The 13,831-nt window shown below is 36.5% G+C and overlaps 2 protein-coding genes across 2 annotated transcripts in view; one reads left to right on the top strand and one right to left on the bottom strand.

Moving 5' to 3' along the window:
- LOC112137207 (RNA exonuclease 5) overlaps positions 1-13,831 on the bottom strand; it is a 40,977-nt gene that overhangs the window by 13,366 nt on the left and 13,780 nt on the right. The gene's annotated exons all lie outside the window — the stretch shown is intronic.
- On the top strand, positions 183-6,793 carry thumpd1 (THUMP domain containing 1). Its single transcript, XM_024259386.2, has 5 exons — positions 183-654; positions 3,218-3,380; positions 3,478-3,563; positions 4,218-4,380; positions 5,974-6,793. The coding sequence occupies exons 1-5, from the start codon at positions 445-447 to the stop codon at positions 6,327-6,329; spliced, it is 978 nt and encodes a 325-aa protein (XP_024115154.1). The 5' UTR covers positions 183-444; the 3' UTR covers positions 6,330-6,793.

The following is a 13,831-nucleotide window of genomic DNA, read 5'->3' as shown; positions in this document are numbered from 1 at the left end:
AGTGCATTTTTTTAATGTCGTGTTTTGAGCATAAAATGTATACATTTATAAAATGAATAAATACATATATTTGTGTATGTATTAATGTGTTGCTAAATTATATTTTGGTCAACATTTTTTAATTAAAGCTATTAAAGTAGCAGTAAAAAAAAAATCAACCTGAGTTTGCTTTTGAGTTGGCCACCTAATTTTGTCCTTCCCGACTCGCCGTATAGGATAACTAACGCACAATGTTGTGACTGAGACGTCTTTCCTTGAGCGCACGTGAGGGCACCAAGGCGCACAAACATATCATTTTCACAGTTTTTATTTTTATTGCACAGGTTTAACTTATTCATTTTGAAATCCCGGCTTGGTGTTTTGAATTTGGCGAAGGACCAGCGTTTCCCGGGAAGACAGCCGGCAGCGTAAACTCTCAGTTTCAGTCGAAAGCTTGTAGTTAACATGTCGGCCGCGCCGAACGACTCCAGGAAGCGCAGCAAGAAGCGCTTTGTGGCCGGCCACAGCAACAGCAAGCGGTGGAAGGGCTCCCGGGAGCTGGAGGTGGGCATGCAGGGGATCCTCATCACCTGCAACATGAACCAGAGAAAGTGCACCGCGGAGGCCTTGGACCTGCTCAATGAATACGCCGAGAAGCTCTACGGGCCGGAGAAGGTGAGCCTGCTCCTGATAACTTATGGAGGGGACTCAAATGGAGGGAATCAGTAGAGTTTGTTTGTCATAAATGATTGAAGGGTTTTTAAAATTATTATTATTTTCGGGATTTGAGTTGAAGAGCAGAGGCGTCTCTAGGATTTTAAAACAGGGGGGCTAATCCCTTAAAGATGGCGAAAATGTCAGGGACATTGGGAAACTTCAATCAGCAGATACTCTTTTTTTTTCTTTTTTCTTTTAAAGACATCAAATAAAGTATGATTGGATGTATTTTAAGGCTGTAAACCTCCTCACTGCATATTTTCTACACTTTTCCAAGACAGATATGAACATTTTCACACGTCTCATGTTTAATTCTCAAAGTTCAAATTTTTGTTAAAAAAAAAAGTCCAGAATTATAGCATGAAAACAAAGATCTGCACACTGTCATAGATTTATATAAATGTGGATAAGTGAATGCATTCTGTACAAGAGACATGGCAGAAGGAGATTGATTGACAAGGTCAACAGCCAATCAGAACACGGGGCAAGCAAAACAATAAGTTGTTTAAAAACCTGCAAATTTATCTGGAAAAAAATCCACAAAACAGCAAGACTGCAAAAGGTGAACCATGATGTAGTGAGGGAACATTTTACTGCAATTCATAAAGAAGCAATAAGTGTGGCCCAAGACAGAATTTTAAAATAATTTGGATTTTTGATGTGACATAGAGGAACTCTAGTTCCATACTTTTGCACCAGTGTCTGCCACTACATCGTTTGTTGTCATGTTTGGGGTATGAACGCTCAAAAATTGAAAGATGGTGAAATTATTGGTGGAAGGCTAATATGAAAATACCAAACTGATAGGTTACAAAAAAAAGAAAGTAACTTTAGTTTAAATTATTCTGATTTTTTATTTATTTATTTATTTTTTTATTTGTTTTTTTTTTTTAAGTCCAGCAACTGAATTATGAACTAAGAGAGGGATAGGCCACTCCAGACCTCGAGGGCCACAGTGTTTGCATGAATTCCAGACATCCGAGCCCTACTCATGACTGATTAAGTGGTTCAGGTGTGTCCAGCTAGTCAGAACATTCCAGAGCAGAGAACGGTCTGGAGTTGCCTATTGCTGCACTAGGACTTAGGTGTTTTACAGTGTATTCAGACTAGACACATTTGGCCCACTTAAAGTGAACCAGTTTGCTTCCCCTGATAATCCGGAACAAATTTTCAGTCTGAATACACCCAAGTGGACCCTTGTCCTGGACCAGGAACTGCCATCTTTCAAGGTGATCTCTGTTAGTTTCCAATCAGACTGAGCTCCAGTTGGCTTTGCTTCCTCAGTCTGAATAGGCTCCGCGCTCTGTGTGGAACAACTAGACCAAACGGCCACCTTAGCCGGGCTTTACGTGATGCAATTAGAGTGCCACAGACAAATCTGGGCCAACAAGGAGACAGCAGCAACTCATGGAAATGTGGTCAGATAAATGCAGGCTTTTACCGTGACAAACATTGCTTCTCACAATGTTTTTCCGAAATTCTATACGTCATAAACATTTATCAGCGTATGCTCATAGCTGTCGCCTCCTCAGTAATCGCCCTGCAGCATGCCTCCGCCGTACCAAAGTATCAAACAAAAAGTGTGGTACCTGACGTTGATACATACATTCAAAATCGATCAGTAAAATATAAAGTTTGAATAAGTGAACTATCACGAGGATTGCAAAGATTTAGACTTCCATCATTTCTGCCTCTCGTTGCTTTGCTCTCACCCTCATAATTCCTAGCCAATGACTGAAGAGGTCTTCAATCATGTGATTTGGTTTACAAGCTTTGGTTTGAAACAGAAATGTCCGGTTGAAGGTAGTCTGAATACAGACCAAATGCAAGGTTCAGGACTCGATTTGGACCAACAGACTTTTCCAGTCTGAAAACACCCTTAAATTTACTAAAGATACGAATTGAAATTGGCCACATTAAAACTTTTGTGTGGAGTCAGGTTAAACTATTTCAAACACACTGGAACTTTACCCATCCAGTGTTGCTCCCTCTATATCAATGCATTTGTACAACATTCCTAAAATGTTTGCTTTCCAAACTGATTTATTGCATATTTTTGAGTTCAGCAGGAAATTTTAACATTAACAGGAGACAAGAGTTTTTTACACTGTCTTTTTGAAGGATGTCCCCCTAAATCCTCATCAAATTCAGTCTTGCTCCAATACAACTTTGACATTTTAATGCATTAAGTTATGGTATGAGGAGTTGAAGGTGGCCTAAGTAATGTGATGTCAGTTTTCCAAACATATTTTGACCTGGATTTCTATTTCACACTTCCCATGATGGTTTATTGAGTTTTCATAAGATTTTGAGATTGCTTTTTACTCAATTGAAAATAGGAGATATGTAGAATTTGCAGAACCTATTCTATTTTTTTTCTTTTTTTGAGAGTTCTCCAAAAACAGAGATATAAAATGTTATTTGGTTTATTGTTGAATGGTCGACAATGTAAAAGTCAATTGAAATCAATGAATGGGTATTTTTTAAACAACATGTGGCAATAAGAAATGTACCATCTTAGCTACCAGATGCAAACGGAGGCAGCAGTGAAGAAGAGGATGTGGATGTTGCACTCAAGAAGGAAGTTGCACAGCTGCAAGCATGCAACACTAAACAAGAGAGACGTTTCCAGGCGATTGAAAGTGGAGCCAACAATGTCATCTTCATCAAAACTCAAAATATGGGTAAGGATTACCTCTGAATGTCAAATAGTTTTCTGTTGTAGTTTTAGGTTTTTCTTTGCCTCTGTGACTTTCTTCCCCGTGACTTTCTCTGTTGCAGAACCTGAAAAACTCATTCATCAGATTCTGACGGACCTGCACACCAGCAAGAAAAAGAAGTCCCGGGTCATCCTCCGAATGCTGCCTGTAAGCATCACTGTTCTTATTTGATTGTTTTAGCAGCTTTATGTAGTATGTTGTCATTTAAATAAGTTTTCATAGTGTTTTCTTAACAAACTAGTTTAATTTCTGTTGAGTTGAGAGAAATATTTTAAATTCATATTCACATGCTCAAGCAGGAAACTAATTTAACAAGGGTTGCATATATTTTTTAAGGAATGTATATGTGTTGTTGTCAAAAGTACAAAATGCTTAACTTAGTATGTTAGGAAAAATATCTGTTTTAGTAAATAAATATTCAATAAAATATTTTGAAAAATAAATTGCAAAATTGTCTATAAAATAGTGTTTTATTTTTCTTAACAGTGAAGTCAGGCATGGTGGCTTGTTCTGATTTTTCATCCAGAGAACTTGGGCCCAAACGGCTCTTTAAGTAACACTTTGTCTTCCCACTTTATTAATTTGATTACCAAATAGTATTTAAAAAAAAAATAAAATTAATTATAAACTGCTTGATTTTTCTTTCCGACACCTAATTTAAGAAAGAAGATGAATGCTCTCAATTGTTATATTTTGTTCTAACCACATCCACTCTTTTGTCCATAATTTTTGCCACTCATTTTTTTTTTGCCTTTTTCAGTCGTTCCAAAATGCCTTATCCTGACTTTTTACCCCCCATAGGTCACTGGAACATGCAAAGCCTTCCAGGAAGACATGGTGAAATACCTCACCACATTCTTGGAGCCATGGTTCAAAACCCCCAACTGTGCAACTTACAAAATTGCTTTCAAGGCTCGCAACAGCAGCCACAACAAGAGAGATGAAATCATCAAATCCATCGCAGGTAGACCTGTAGTGATGTTCAATGATCCGATGAAGATGAGTTTGTCCACTGTGGGAGCCCTCACACCGTTACCGCTCACTTTGTTAACGGAGCACCTCTCGTTTTCTCTCTGGGCCCATCCTCACAGGTGCTGCCAATCAGGAGGCTAATTAGCTCCTAATTGGCAGCACCTGTGAGATCAGACGAGGAAACGGGAGCATCAGAAAAAACCCAATGTCAATGGGTGGGCACACACTCAGCTCTGCTGGTATTTATGTGTGGTATTAATAAGAAGAAGACCAAAAACTATCTGCCAACAATAAGCTTCTATTCTTTACTGTCCTAACACACCCCAGAGATCTGAGTAAAACTCCATTAGGTATGATACTGGATTAGCTGACGTGCTGTTTTTTTTTTTTGTTTTTTTTTTTAACCAAAGTCCCACTCCAATCATCTTTTGATCTATTTTAAAAACATTCCCAGTGTTTTATTTTTATTATTATTATGATTAGGACAGTTTTAGCCAAAATCTAAAAACCTGTGTCGTTTTCTAGGACATAGTTTCTGCAGAGCGGTAGGAGTTCATTAGAAATTCACCTGAGTTGTGGGCGGGGCTGTTGGCATGGAGCCGTATTTTCACATGCTCTAGATTACACCCCCAAGCTAACATTAGAGGTGCACAGACTATTGGACCTATCCAGCTGTACAGTTTTGATGAGGAAAACAGATGAGGAAAACAAAGATGCGTATGGATCTAGTCATCTACAAGGGGATCCATCAAGCGGAGCACGGAGCTTGTGGCTGCCACTTATGCTACTATTACAAGCTTTTTTAAACAGCATATTTTATGTGCTCCTGATTCACAACAATTTGAAAAAAGCAATACTCGGAAATACATTTTTAATCTTAATTTTCTATATATATATATATATATATATATATATATATATATATATATATATATCCTCCATCATCAGAGGAACAACACAAGAACATGTTAAAATCACTGTTTTCATTGGAGTGGGTGTTCAAATATGTGTAATTAGATTTTGTTTTTTTTTGTTAAGGAGAGTAACATGTAGTCGTCATAACCCACAAAACTACACAATACTAAACTCCAAGATTTACCAAAAACCAAATCAACAGTAAGCAAAACAAAAAGACATTTCAGTTCCAAATAAACTCTATTTAATTCACTGAAGGCTTTAAATTTGCCTTCATGACAGCTCACTTTATTTAAAAAAGAAGTGTTAAAAATATTTTGTTGTCTGCTTGATTTTAATTGTAAAGCACCTTGAGCTGCGATGCTTGAAAATAAATAATTCTCGTTTTATTGACATTTGTAAATCAATCAAGAATGTCCCTCAGCGTTTTACTGACGGGAATCTGGTTCCTTTAGCAGTAAAATCCCGTCTTGGTTTGGGTGGTTGGACATCATTGTGAAGTACTAATGTTTTCTCCAACGAGAAATATTTGCAGCATTCTTCATGCCTGCAGAGACGTATTGTACCAATACTTTTGTGCATCTGTATTTATGAGTACCACTTCTTTTAGATTACTGCATAAACCTCATCTTTTCCTGTTATTAAATATATATATTTTTTAACTCTACAGGCATTGTGGGAAAGCTGAACCCGAAAAACAAAGTGGATTTGACCAACCCTGAACTGACCATCATTGTGGAGGTCATCAAAGCTGTGTGTTGTATCAGTGTAGTAAAAGACTATACACTTTACAGAAAGTACAACGTTCAGGAAGTAGTGAAAGAAGAGGAAGCTAAGCCCAACGCAGCAAAGCCCATTACAGACACGACTGAGCAGGAGGAGCAGGCGGAGGAGGTGAAGGAGGAGGAGGAGGTGGTGGTGGTGAAGGAGCAGGAGGTGGAGGAGGAGGAGGAGGAGGAGTCAACAGAAACGGAGGACAAAAATGTGTCGCAGAACAACGAAGAGGCTGAAAACGGAGGCAAATGAGAAGCCAACACTCTTGTTAAGATGTTAACTGTTATTATAGTGATTTGATTTGAAACAGACTTATAACTTGGTATCTCTAAGTACTAGGAGTAAAAAGACTTAGAAGGGTCTCCATCTCATTTTTTTAACATCCATAAACACTTGTAGACTAAACCGGGATCCGGCCTCCGCTCTATTTCAGGTGCAGCTGTTTAGAATGAACTGTATATATAGTAACACTTTGCAGCGCTGTGTTTCTCACGCCTGTTTTAATTCATTCAGTGTGTTTCTAATTTCATGTTTTTACCTTTGGAGAAAATGGGATCTTCTCAGTTTAGATGTTGACCCTCAAGACACAATCAGGGATCAGTTTGAATAATACTGAATGGAAGCCATTGTGAGACTCGGGTCATCTTTGATATCTGTGCTTTTGTGTTATTTTCCAAACAACTTCCTAAATTAAAGAAACCACTGAGTACAAATCATTTATTATTTTGTCTATTCATTGTTTTTTTTTTAATTAGATTTGATTAAAACTACAATAAAATGTTATTTTTATAATTGATGCATTTTTAAGATTTTAAAATACAGGATAAGGTTAGCTAAACTAATACTGTGGGAAGTCTGAAAAAAAGAAGAGAATTGTTCAAAAAAAGTTTATTTAGTTTACTGTCCTCAATGGATTTCCATGTTCAGAAATTCTGTTTGTGTCCAGAAAACTGGTTTATTCCAACCTCAGCGCTTTCAGATTCATAGGATTTCAACTGCCTTACTTTTTTTGTTTGCAATAAACAAACTAGTATATAAACCGGAATAACAGGCCCTGTAAAGATAAGTTCAACATTCTTAACATTTGAATTATTTTCTTTAAACTAGGAAAAAATCTGCTAATAGGATAAATGGTCTTATAAAGAATTCTTATTTTAAGAAAAAAAACTTTATTGAGATGTTATTTTCCTATTAAAAAAAACGTTCCTAATAGGGATATTTCTCCTTCAAGACAGTCTTTTTACTTTTTGTCATAACAGACTCCATAGTTTTGCAGAATAGCTGGGTAAGAACTTGCTTATTGACCATATTTTTTTGTGCTAATTTAAAAAAAAAAATCTTCACTTCTAATATGTAAAAAGCTATTAACTCCATTCACCCTTAATTGTAATTTATGTTTAAGCCACAAGATGGAGATAAAACCTGTCTTTACTTACTTTTAGGCTTTATAGAAGATTTGTGAATCTTTCAAATCATTTCTCTCCGAATTTGAATATCTACTTTATTGCATTTCCCAAATTATTTTGTTATCATCTATATCAATTTTTGTCTGAAAGGAAGAAACATTGGAAAATCAACGTATGACTGATGTACTTTAAGGCTTTGTAGTCTTGAAAATAATCATTTATTTCAGAATTTTAGACTGAATAACCCTTTATTTAATGGGAAAATGTTCAGGATTCACCAAAGTAACTAAAACTGTAAATATCTTTAAAAAAATTATTAAAATATACCAAAAAAAAGCTCAAAACTGTTAAAATAGTTTAGAATCTACTGTAAAATATTTATATTAGTGTTTTAGTGTACAAGAGGACGACAATAGTTTAATAAAAGAAAACATAGAAATGGTGATAGTAGGTGGATACAATTGTATTTAAAAACAAAACAGTTACAACCAGATCATCTAAATTACAGACCTTAGGAGTCGACCTAATGTCACTTTTAGAGAAAAACACATTTTAAAGAGACGACGATGGTTTAATTAGTCATGCCCACATACTCCATGTTTTGTGGAACACACACACGCTTTAATGGATTTCTGAAACCATTTTTTGCTCCTTTTTTTCAGGCTGAACTGTAACTGACCTGCCCGTCATTATCTGCACCATTTTGTGCTAAGACTCACAAATTGTGTGGCTCTCAGGTGGCTCAGTCACTGAGGTCTACTGCCAAGCCTGCAGCCCTGATGATGCCAAGCAAAAACAGGGATTTATTAGGGAAATACCAATTAGACGGCATAACTAGCTCGGATAATGGCTAACACACTGACACCTGGTAATAATGTGTCTGCAGCCAGGCAAATGATCATGTTGACAGCACATTTTAAGAGAGGAAATCATGTTTATTTGTTCCAATGGTGGTGATGCCTTTTAAAATCACAAAGACATTTCTGTGAAATAAGCCACATTTAGAGCTTTTTTGTGTGTTTTTTATCTAATTAAAAAAAAAAGTCCATAAAATAGGCGATATTGTCAAAATGAGGAAAAAAAAGCCTCTAATGTTATAATTGCCCTCAAGGCCATGTTTAATTAAACCTCTGGGCTCCGGAGCGAACTGATTTTCTAGTCAATTGCATACATCACAAACTCCCCGGTCTGCCAAACAGGATTGTACGCTCATTCAGGTTTAAATGTCACAGGCCTGTGAAACAATTACATCCACAGACACATGCGCTCACAATCCCTGGGGTCGGGATTAGCAACCATAGGTGTGCCTACGTATCTGACCTTTATAAGCAGCTAAGTACTGCTCTCCGGGGTCTCATTTGACTCACCACATCCAAAAAGCAGTTAGGTTGAAGTAACAGAATCCCCTTATGACAGAAACAGAATGCAGAAAAAGAGACAACTTTTCCTGCTCGAGAAGCAAAGAAAGACAGTGTGGTGAGAGCTTCCTGCATGTTTTTTCTCCAGCACTTCAAGTCTATCATTGCTTTTTCAACAATAGTATTTATATTTCTGCAGCCTATATCATGGTTGAGAATCATTATTACTTACATAATGCTGGAAACCTTTCTAATGGGGGATTTAGCAGAAGCTGTTTAGCTATTTTGAACACTGGAAGCAATTTGAGGTTAAGTGTTACGCTCAAGGACACAAAGATTGTCCAGTCTGGGATCTGTATCTCTTAGGGATAGATGGTCGACTTTCACTCAGTTCTTCCTTTGAATCATTAGGATGTTTAGTAGGTAGTAGGATGTGTATTACGATACAGATCACGATACATATGAAACATATCCCAATATATCCCAAGACAGACAATATTTCCCTTTTTTTTTAAAGATTATGATGTAGTAAAAGACCATATCTGAATATTGATACACCTTTTTTGTTAGTAGATGGTAAAATACAAATATTAATAAGCTACTGTATCTCATCTAATTCATGGCGTTTTTCTTTTGGTAAATGTGTCTTTTTTCAGACCATAATGCACCAAACTCTGATCAATCAGATCAATGAATTAGAATCATCGTCTGTACAGAACAGCAGAACTTTGACACGCTTCGTCTTTAGCATTTTGACTGGAGCTTTCCTCACAGTGCGTTATCTGCAAAGTAACCAAATCTCCGTTTTATACGGATTTTTTTATAACAAAACCGCAAGGCTGATCTCACCAAGGAGCTTGAAAGAGGTCCTGTTGAATGTCTTTTTTGAGTTAAACATTTAATTAAAAAAAAGAGTTAACTTTTTTTTTTAGTTAAATGGTCCAAGCTTTTGGACCAGCAACTATTGGTTCCTCTTCCTTTGATGTTTTTACATTTATTTTTTCCCTCGTTCTTAAAAGTAGACCCTTCATGCAACTATGGAGCCATAAAAGGGTCCTAGTTTGGGTCTACCTGTGCTGGTCCCCAGCTCAGATAAAATACAGGGTTGTGCCATAAAAATCTCTCCTATACCACATGTGCAATTCAGTGGAAGTTTAGTGGAAGCTGGTTCACTGTAGCAACCTCTGTCTGGATGTGCCAAATGGTGATCAACATAGAGGCACACAGATGAGGGTGTTCTAAAAGAAAGATTTGTTATTATGAGGTGGTATTTATCAAGAATCAGTGCCTCTAAAACCTTCAGAGTCACTGATTAGTTAACAGAAATCCTCTTTGCCTCTTATCCACTTGGCATGTTTGTTCAAAACAAATCTGTGAGATTATGAGGGCAGCCTAAATCTTTGCTCCAAAGAGAGACAGTGGCAGTTCTAGTGGCAGTTCTGAAGCTCTCACTCATATTCTAAGCAGGGCTTCAAACACTGCTGTACTATGAACCCCTTAAACAATGTACATATCTGCCCTCTCAATATATTTAAAATAAGTTGAAGGTGATTCCATTTTTTTCAGCAATTTTCAATTCACATGCAGCAGAAAATTGGAGCTTAATTTATTTATTTTTTTTTTCTGGAGTTTGCACATTTTCCCCGTGCATGTGCTGGGTTTCTCTTTGAGCTCCAGACCCTCCTATTGGCCAACAATATTTTCAAGAGTTTAATTAGTTATTAGAGATGTAATCATACCTTTTTGAAGACTTATCTAATTGCTTAAAAAAAGAGAGAAATAATCTGAATATTTGGATCTCTACACAAATACTGATTTGAAACAATAAGAAAGACTTCAGACAATTTTAGCCAAAGTTTCACCAAGTCTGTGATTCTATTATGTAAATGTATCAACTTTTAGTGATCAACGCTCAATATTTTAGTTTTCATTTAAATTATCTGTCTTTCTTTTTAAACGCTGCTTATATTAATTCAAAAAATTTAACAATATAAATTCACATTTTTGTCATGTTTTGAAATAATTTATTTATTTAAATATTAAATCACTGAACTACTGTCTTATAAGTTCATTTTTCCAGTTGTCTTTTTCATGTTACAGACCTGAAAGTATTCAATTTTTACAGCGCATTTGACCCATCCACAGAGGGGAGAGTTCCTGCCATACTTCAGAACCATTTCCGGATTTAACCCCCCATACAACCCATGATAGTAGGAGACGAGGACAGAGGCATCATTTTTTTGTATGACCCATTTGGAGAGTCAAAACCTATTGTCCTTCAGAGTCAATGTGGAGTGGCAATGATTTATTTAGTGGTTAGATCCATCCCTCCATCTTCTGGGGTCACAAGGTTGCTGGAGCCTATCCAGGTTACCCCCTGGATGGGTAGTCAGTCATTGCAGGGCGCTCTCAATTTCTATTCCCACAATGTTCACACCAGACTGGTGTTGATGGATTTTCGCCTCGTTCCTCTCCTGGTTTTTATTATTTTTACGACTCTTTGTGGTCAGATTTAAGTTCAGATTTTTGCTTTTCTTATGACATGTTTTCTTTTTCATTTTTAATTAAATTAAGTTGCTGTCTAAAACGATAAATTTGGTTCTCATACGACTTAATTTTTTTAGCTCCTCACAACTCTTAGAGAGTGAATCACGTCTGACTCGACAGCTCTGCATGTGGTACTTCCCTGATAACTGCATTAATCCAGTGTGTCTGCTCTGAAACAAAAGAATTTGAATTTCCTCCAAACTATTGTGCAATGACGGCCAGCAGTGTTATTATTTTCTCAATGCCCTCAAGACATGTGCCAGGTTATAACATTTCCATATGCCTTGGCTTTTGCTGTACACATGTATAATAAAACTGGTTCACAAATCAATTATTTATTTTCTCTCTATTGTTTGGAATGCAGCATATATTTTGAAGGACATCTATTTCTCGGACAGACTGTGCGTAGTTGTTTATTACACACATGTGGCGGTGGTCTACGTGAATGGAGTTCAGTAATGAGAAATGCTTATCAATCCCCAGCAGCCTGTCCGCTCGCCGCCATTAGCTGCCATCCCGGCACCGCCACAGGTAGGCCGAGTGTTCACACTGATTGCAAACATCCCTGTTAGCTGCTCCAAAATGAGAGCAATCTGCCACCGTATTAAGATGATTGGGATTACGGCTTTCTGTGGTGGAAGTGAGAGTGTTTTTAAAATGAGCCGTTAATGATGTGATGCTGCTTTTCTTAATACCTGTAATGGATTTGCTGACAGCATTCCTCTGCTTATGTAAATGATGTGCTGCTCAAGAAATGAAAAAGATGCTTATTTAAAAAAATATAGAATTTCTGCCATTCTCTTTAGTGCTCTTCTAACCCTAGAAGCGCTAATTTTTTTTTTTTTAAAAACCACAGCGTCTTTGGCTGTAAAGTGACACACTTTCTTACTATGTGCTCACGAACAGTCGATCACTTTGACAAGGGGCGGCGGCACCTTTCTCCTTCAGAATCTACCTTAATTTCATTGATGGGGTAACTATTGAAAATCTAAGTATGTCAAAGATTTTGCGTTTAAGTGTCATTTGTGACACCTCAGGTGTTACAGGGTTAATATTTAGCACAAAAAATGATGTTTGTGAGTCAGATCACACCTTTATTTCCCTCCCCTGTAATCATGTGTCTCACCAGTTCACCTCCACATAAATATCTACTCACTATAGTTTGTTATGAAGATCTGTTCCTCAGATTAATACATTTCCATAACTGAAGTTAATCACTGTTATGGATCGCGTTGTTTTCCCCCATTTACATTTTATATTATCTGTTTTATGGTTTTGTGAATTATGGACCTTTTTATATTTAGGTTGCTGTTCACTTTTGGTGTGAAGGAAATCAATTCTGTTTTTGTTCTAAACACTACCTGTTTGTGGATTATTGTCTGACCGCTAACTCTTCCCCCTCCCTTGAGGACAGCTTCCGATGCGTCTCCATTCCCACTGAGACTCTGTTTTCTACAGTAAGACACAATCTGTAGTTTTAGTGTTGCTGTATCAACTTATTCTTGTTTGTTTAGACCAGGGGTCGGCAACCTTCAACAGTAAAAGAGCCATTTGGGCTCATTTCTACAACTCAAAACCTTAAAGGAGCTGCATAGTCTTACTTTAGTCTTTAAGAAATTTGGATTTGCATCCAGGCGTCTGTTTTTCTTTTTTTTTCTTTTTTTTGTTATAATAAATATGAATTTTATCTATTTTTTCTACCAAAGTTTTGCTTTGTATATAAAATCTGTGCATTCTGGAGGTAGCATTGAGCAAACAAGATGTCTTCAGATCAACAGGGATGTTAAAACCTACATAGTTCATCATCTATGACCACCTCAGCCATGAATTTATAAATGTAATCAATTTAAATCAAATAAATGCTAATTAGGAAGTCCTACTTTTAAACAAAATGTTATTTAATTTTTCTTTTATTTTATTTTATTGTTCTTTTTCCTCTCTTTGTCCGCAGCAGTCTCACACTGCTGGGTCATTGTGCTGTGGTACAACTGAACATTTCAGAGGTCTTTCAGAATAACCAGTCTAAAGCACACCTGTGCAGTAATCATGCTGTCTAATCAGCATCTTGATATGGCACACCTGCCATACCACCTTAAGAATTGCTCTCTAGCACAAATTTAGACTAATTTTTGAACAATATTTGAGAATTTTTTTTTTTATTTAACAATATTTTACATCTTTAAGTTCATCTCATAAAAGATGGGAGCAAAAACTCAGATTGCATTTATTTTTTTGTTCAGTGTATATGTTTCATTGTTGGCTAATGGTAAAATGTCTAAATATACAATAGACTCAAGACAGTGAAGAAAACTAACATTTTGACATCATTGACTAAAAATCAAGTTTTAAACAGAATATGATCCAAAACATTAATAATCCTCTCACTAAAACACAAGCAAACATACTAAGAATAGAAACACACTCAGAATATGTTCTCATTGAA

Source organism: Oryzias melastigma, linkage group LG1, assembly GCF_002922805.2.
Source record: "Oryzias melastigma strain HK-1 linkage group LG1, ASM292280v2, whole genome shotgun sequence".
Lineage (NCBI taxonomy): Eukaryota > Metazoa > Chordata > Actinopteri > Beloniformes > Adrianichthyidae > Oryzias > Oryzias melastigma.
The sequence above is the reverse complement of the archived record's forward strand: the minus strand, read 5'-3'. Positions and strand labels throughout refer to the sequence as shown.

Coding starts and splice junctions, on each gene's coding strand:
- thumpd1 (XM_024259386.2), top strand. CDS start 445: ATGTCGGCCGCGCCGAACGACTCCAGGAAGCGCAGCAAGAAGCGCTTT. Junction 3,381..3,477: donor CATCAAAACTCAAAATATGG/GTAAGGATTACC, acceptor TCTCTGTTGCAG/AACCTGAAAAACTCATTCAT. Junction 4,381..5,973: donor AATCATCAAATCCATCGCAG/GTAGACCTGTAG, acceptor TTAACTCTACAG/GCATTGTGGGAAAGCTGAAC.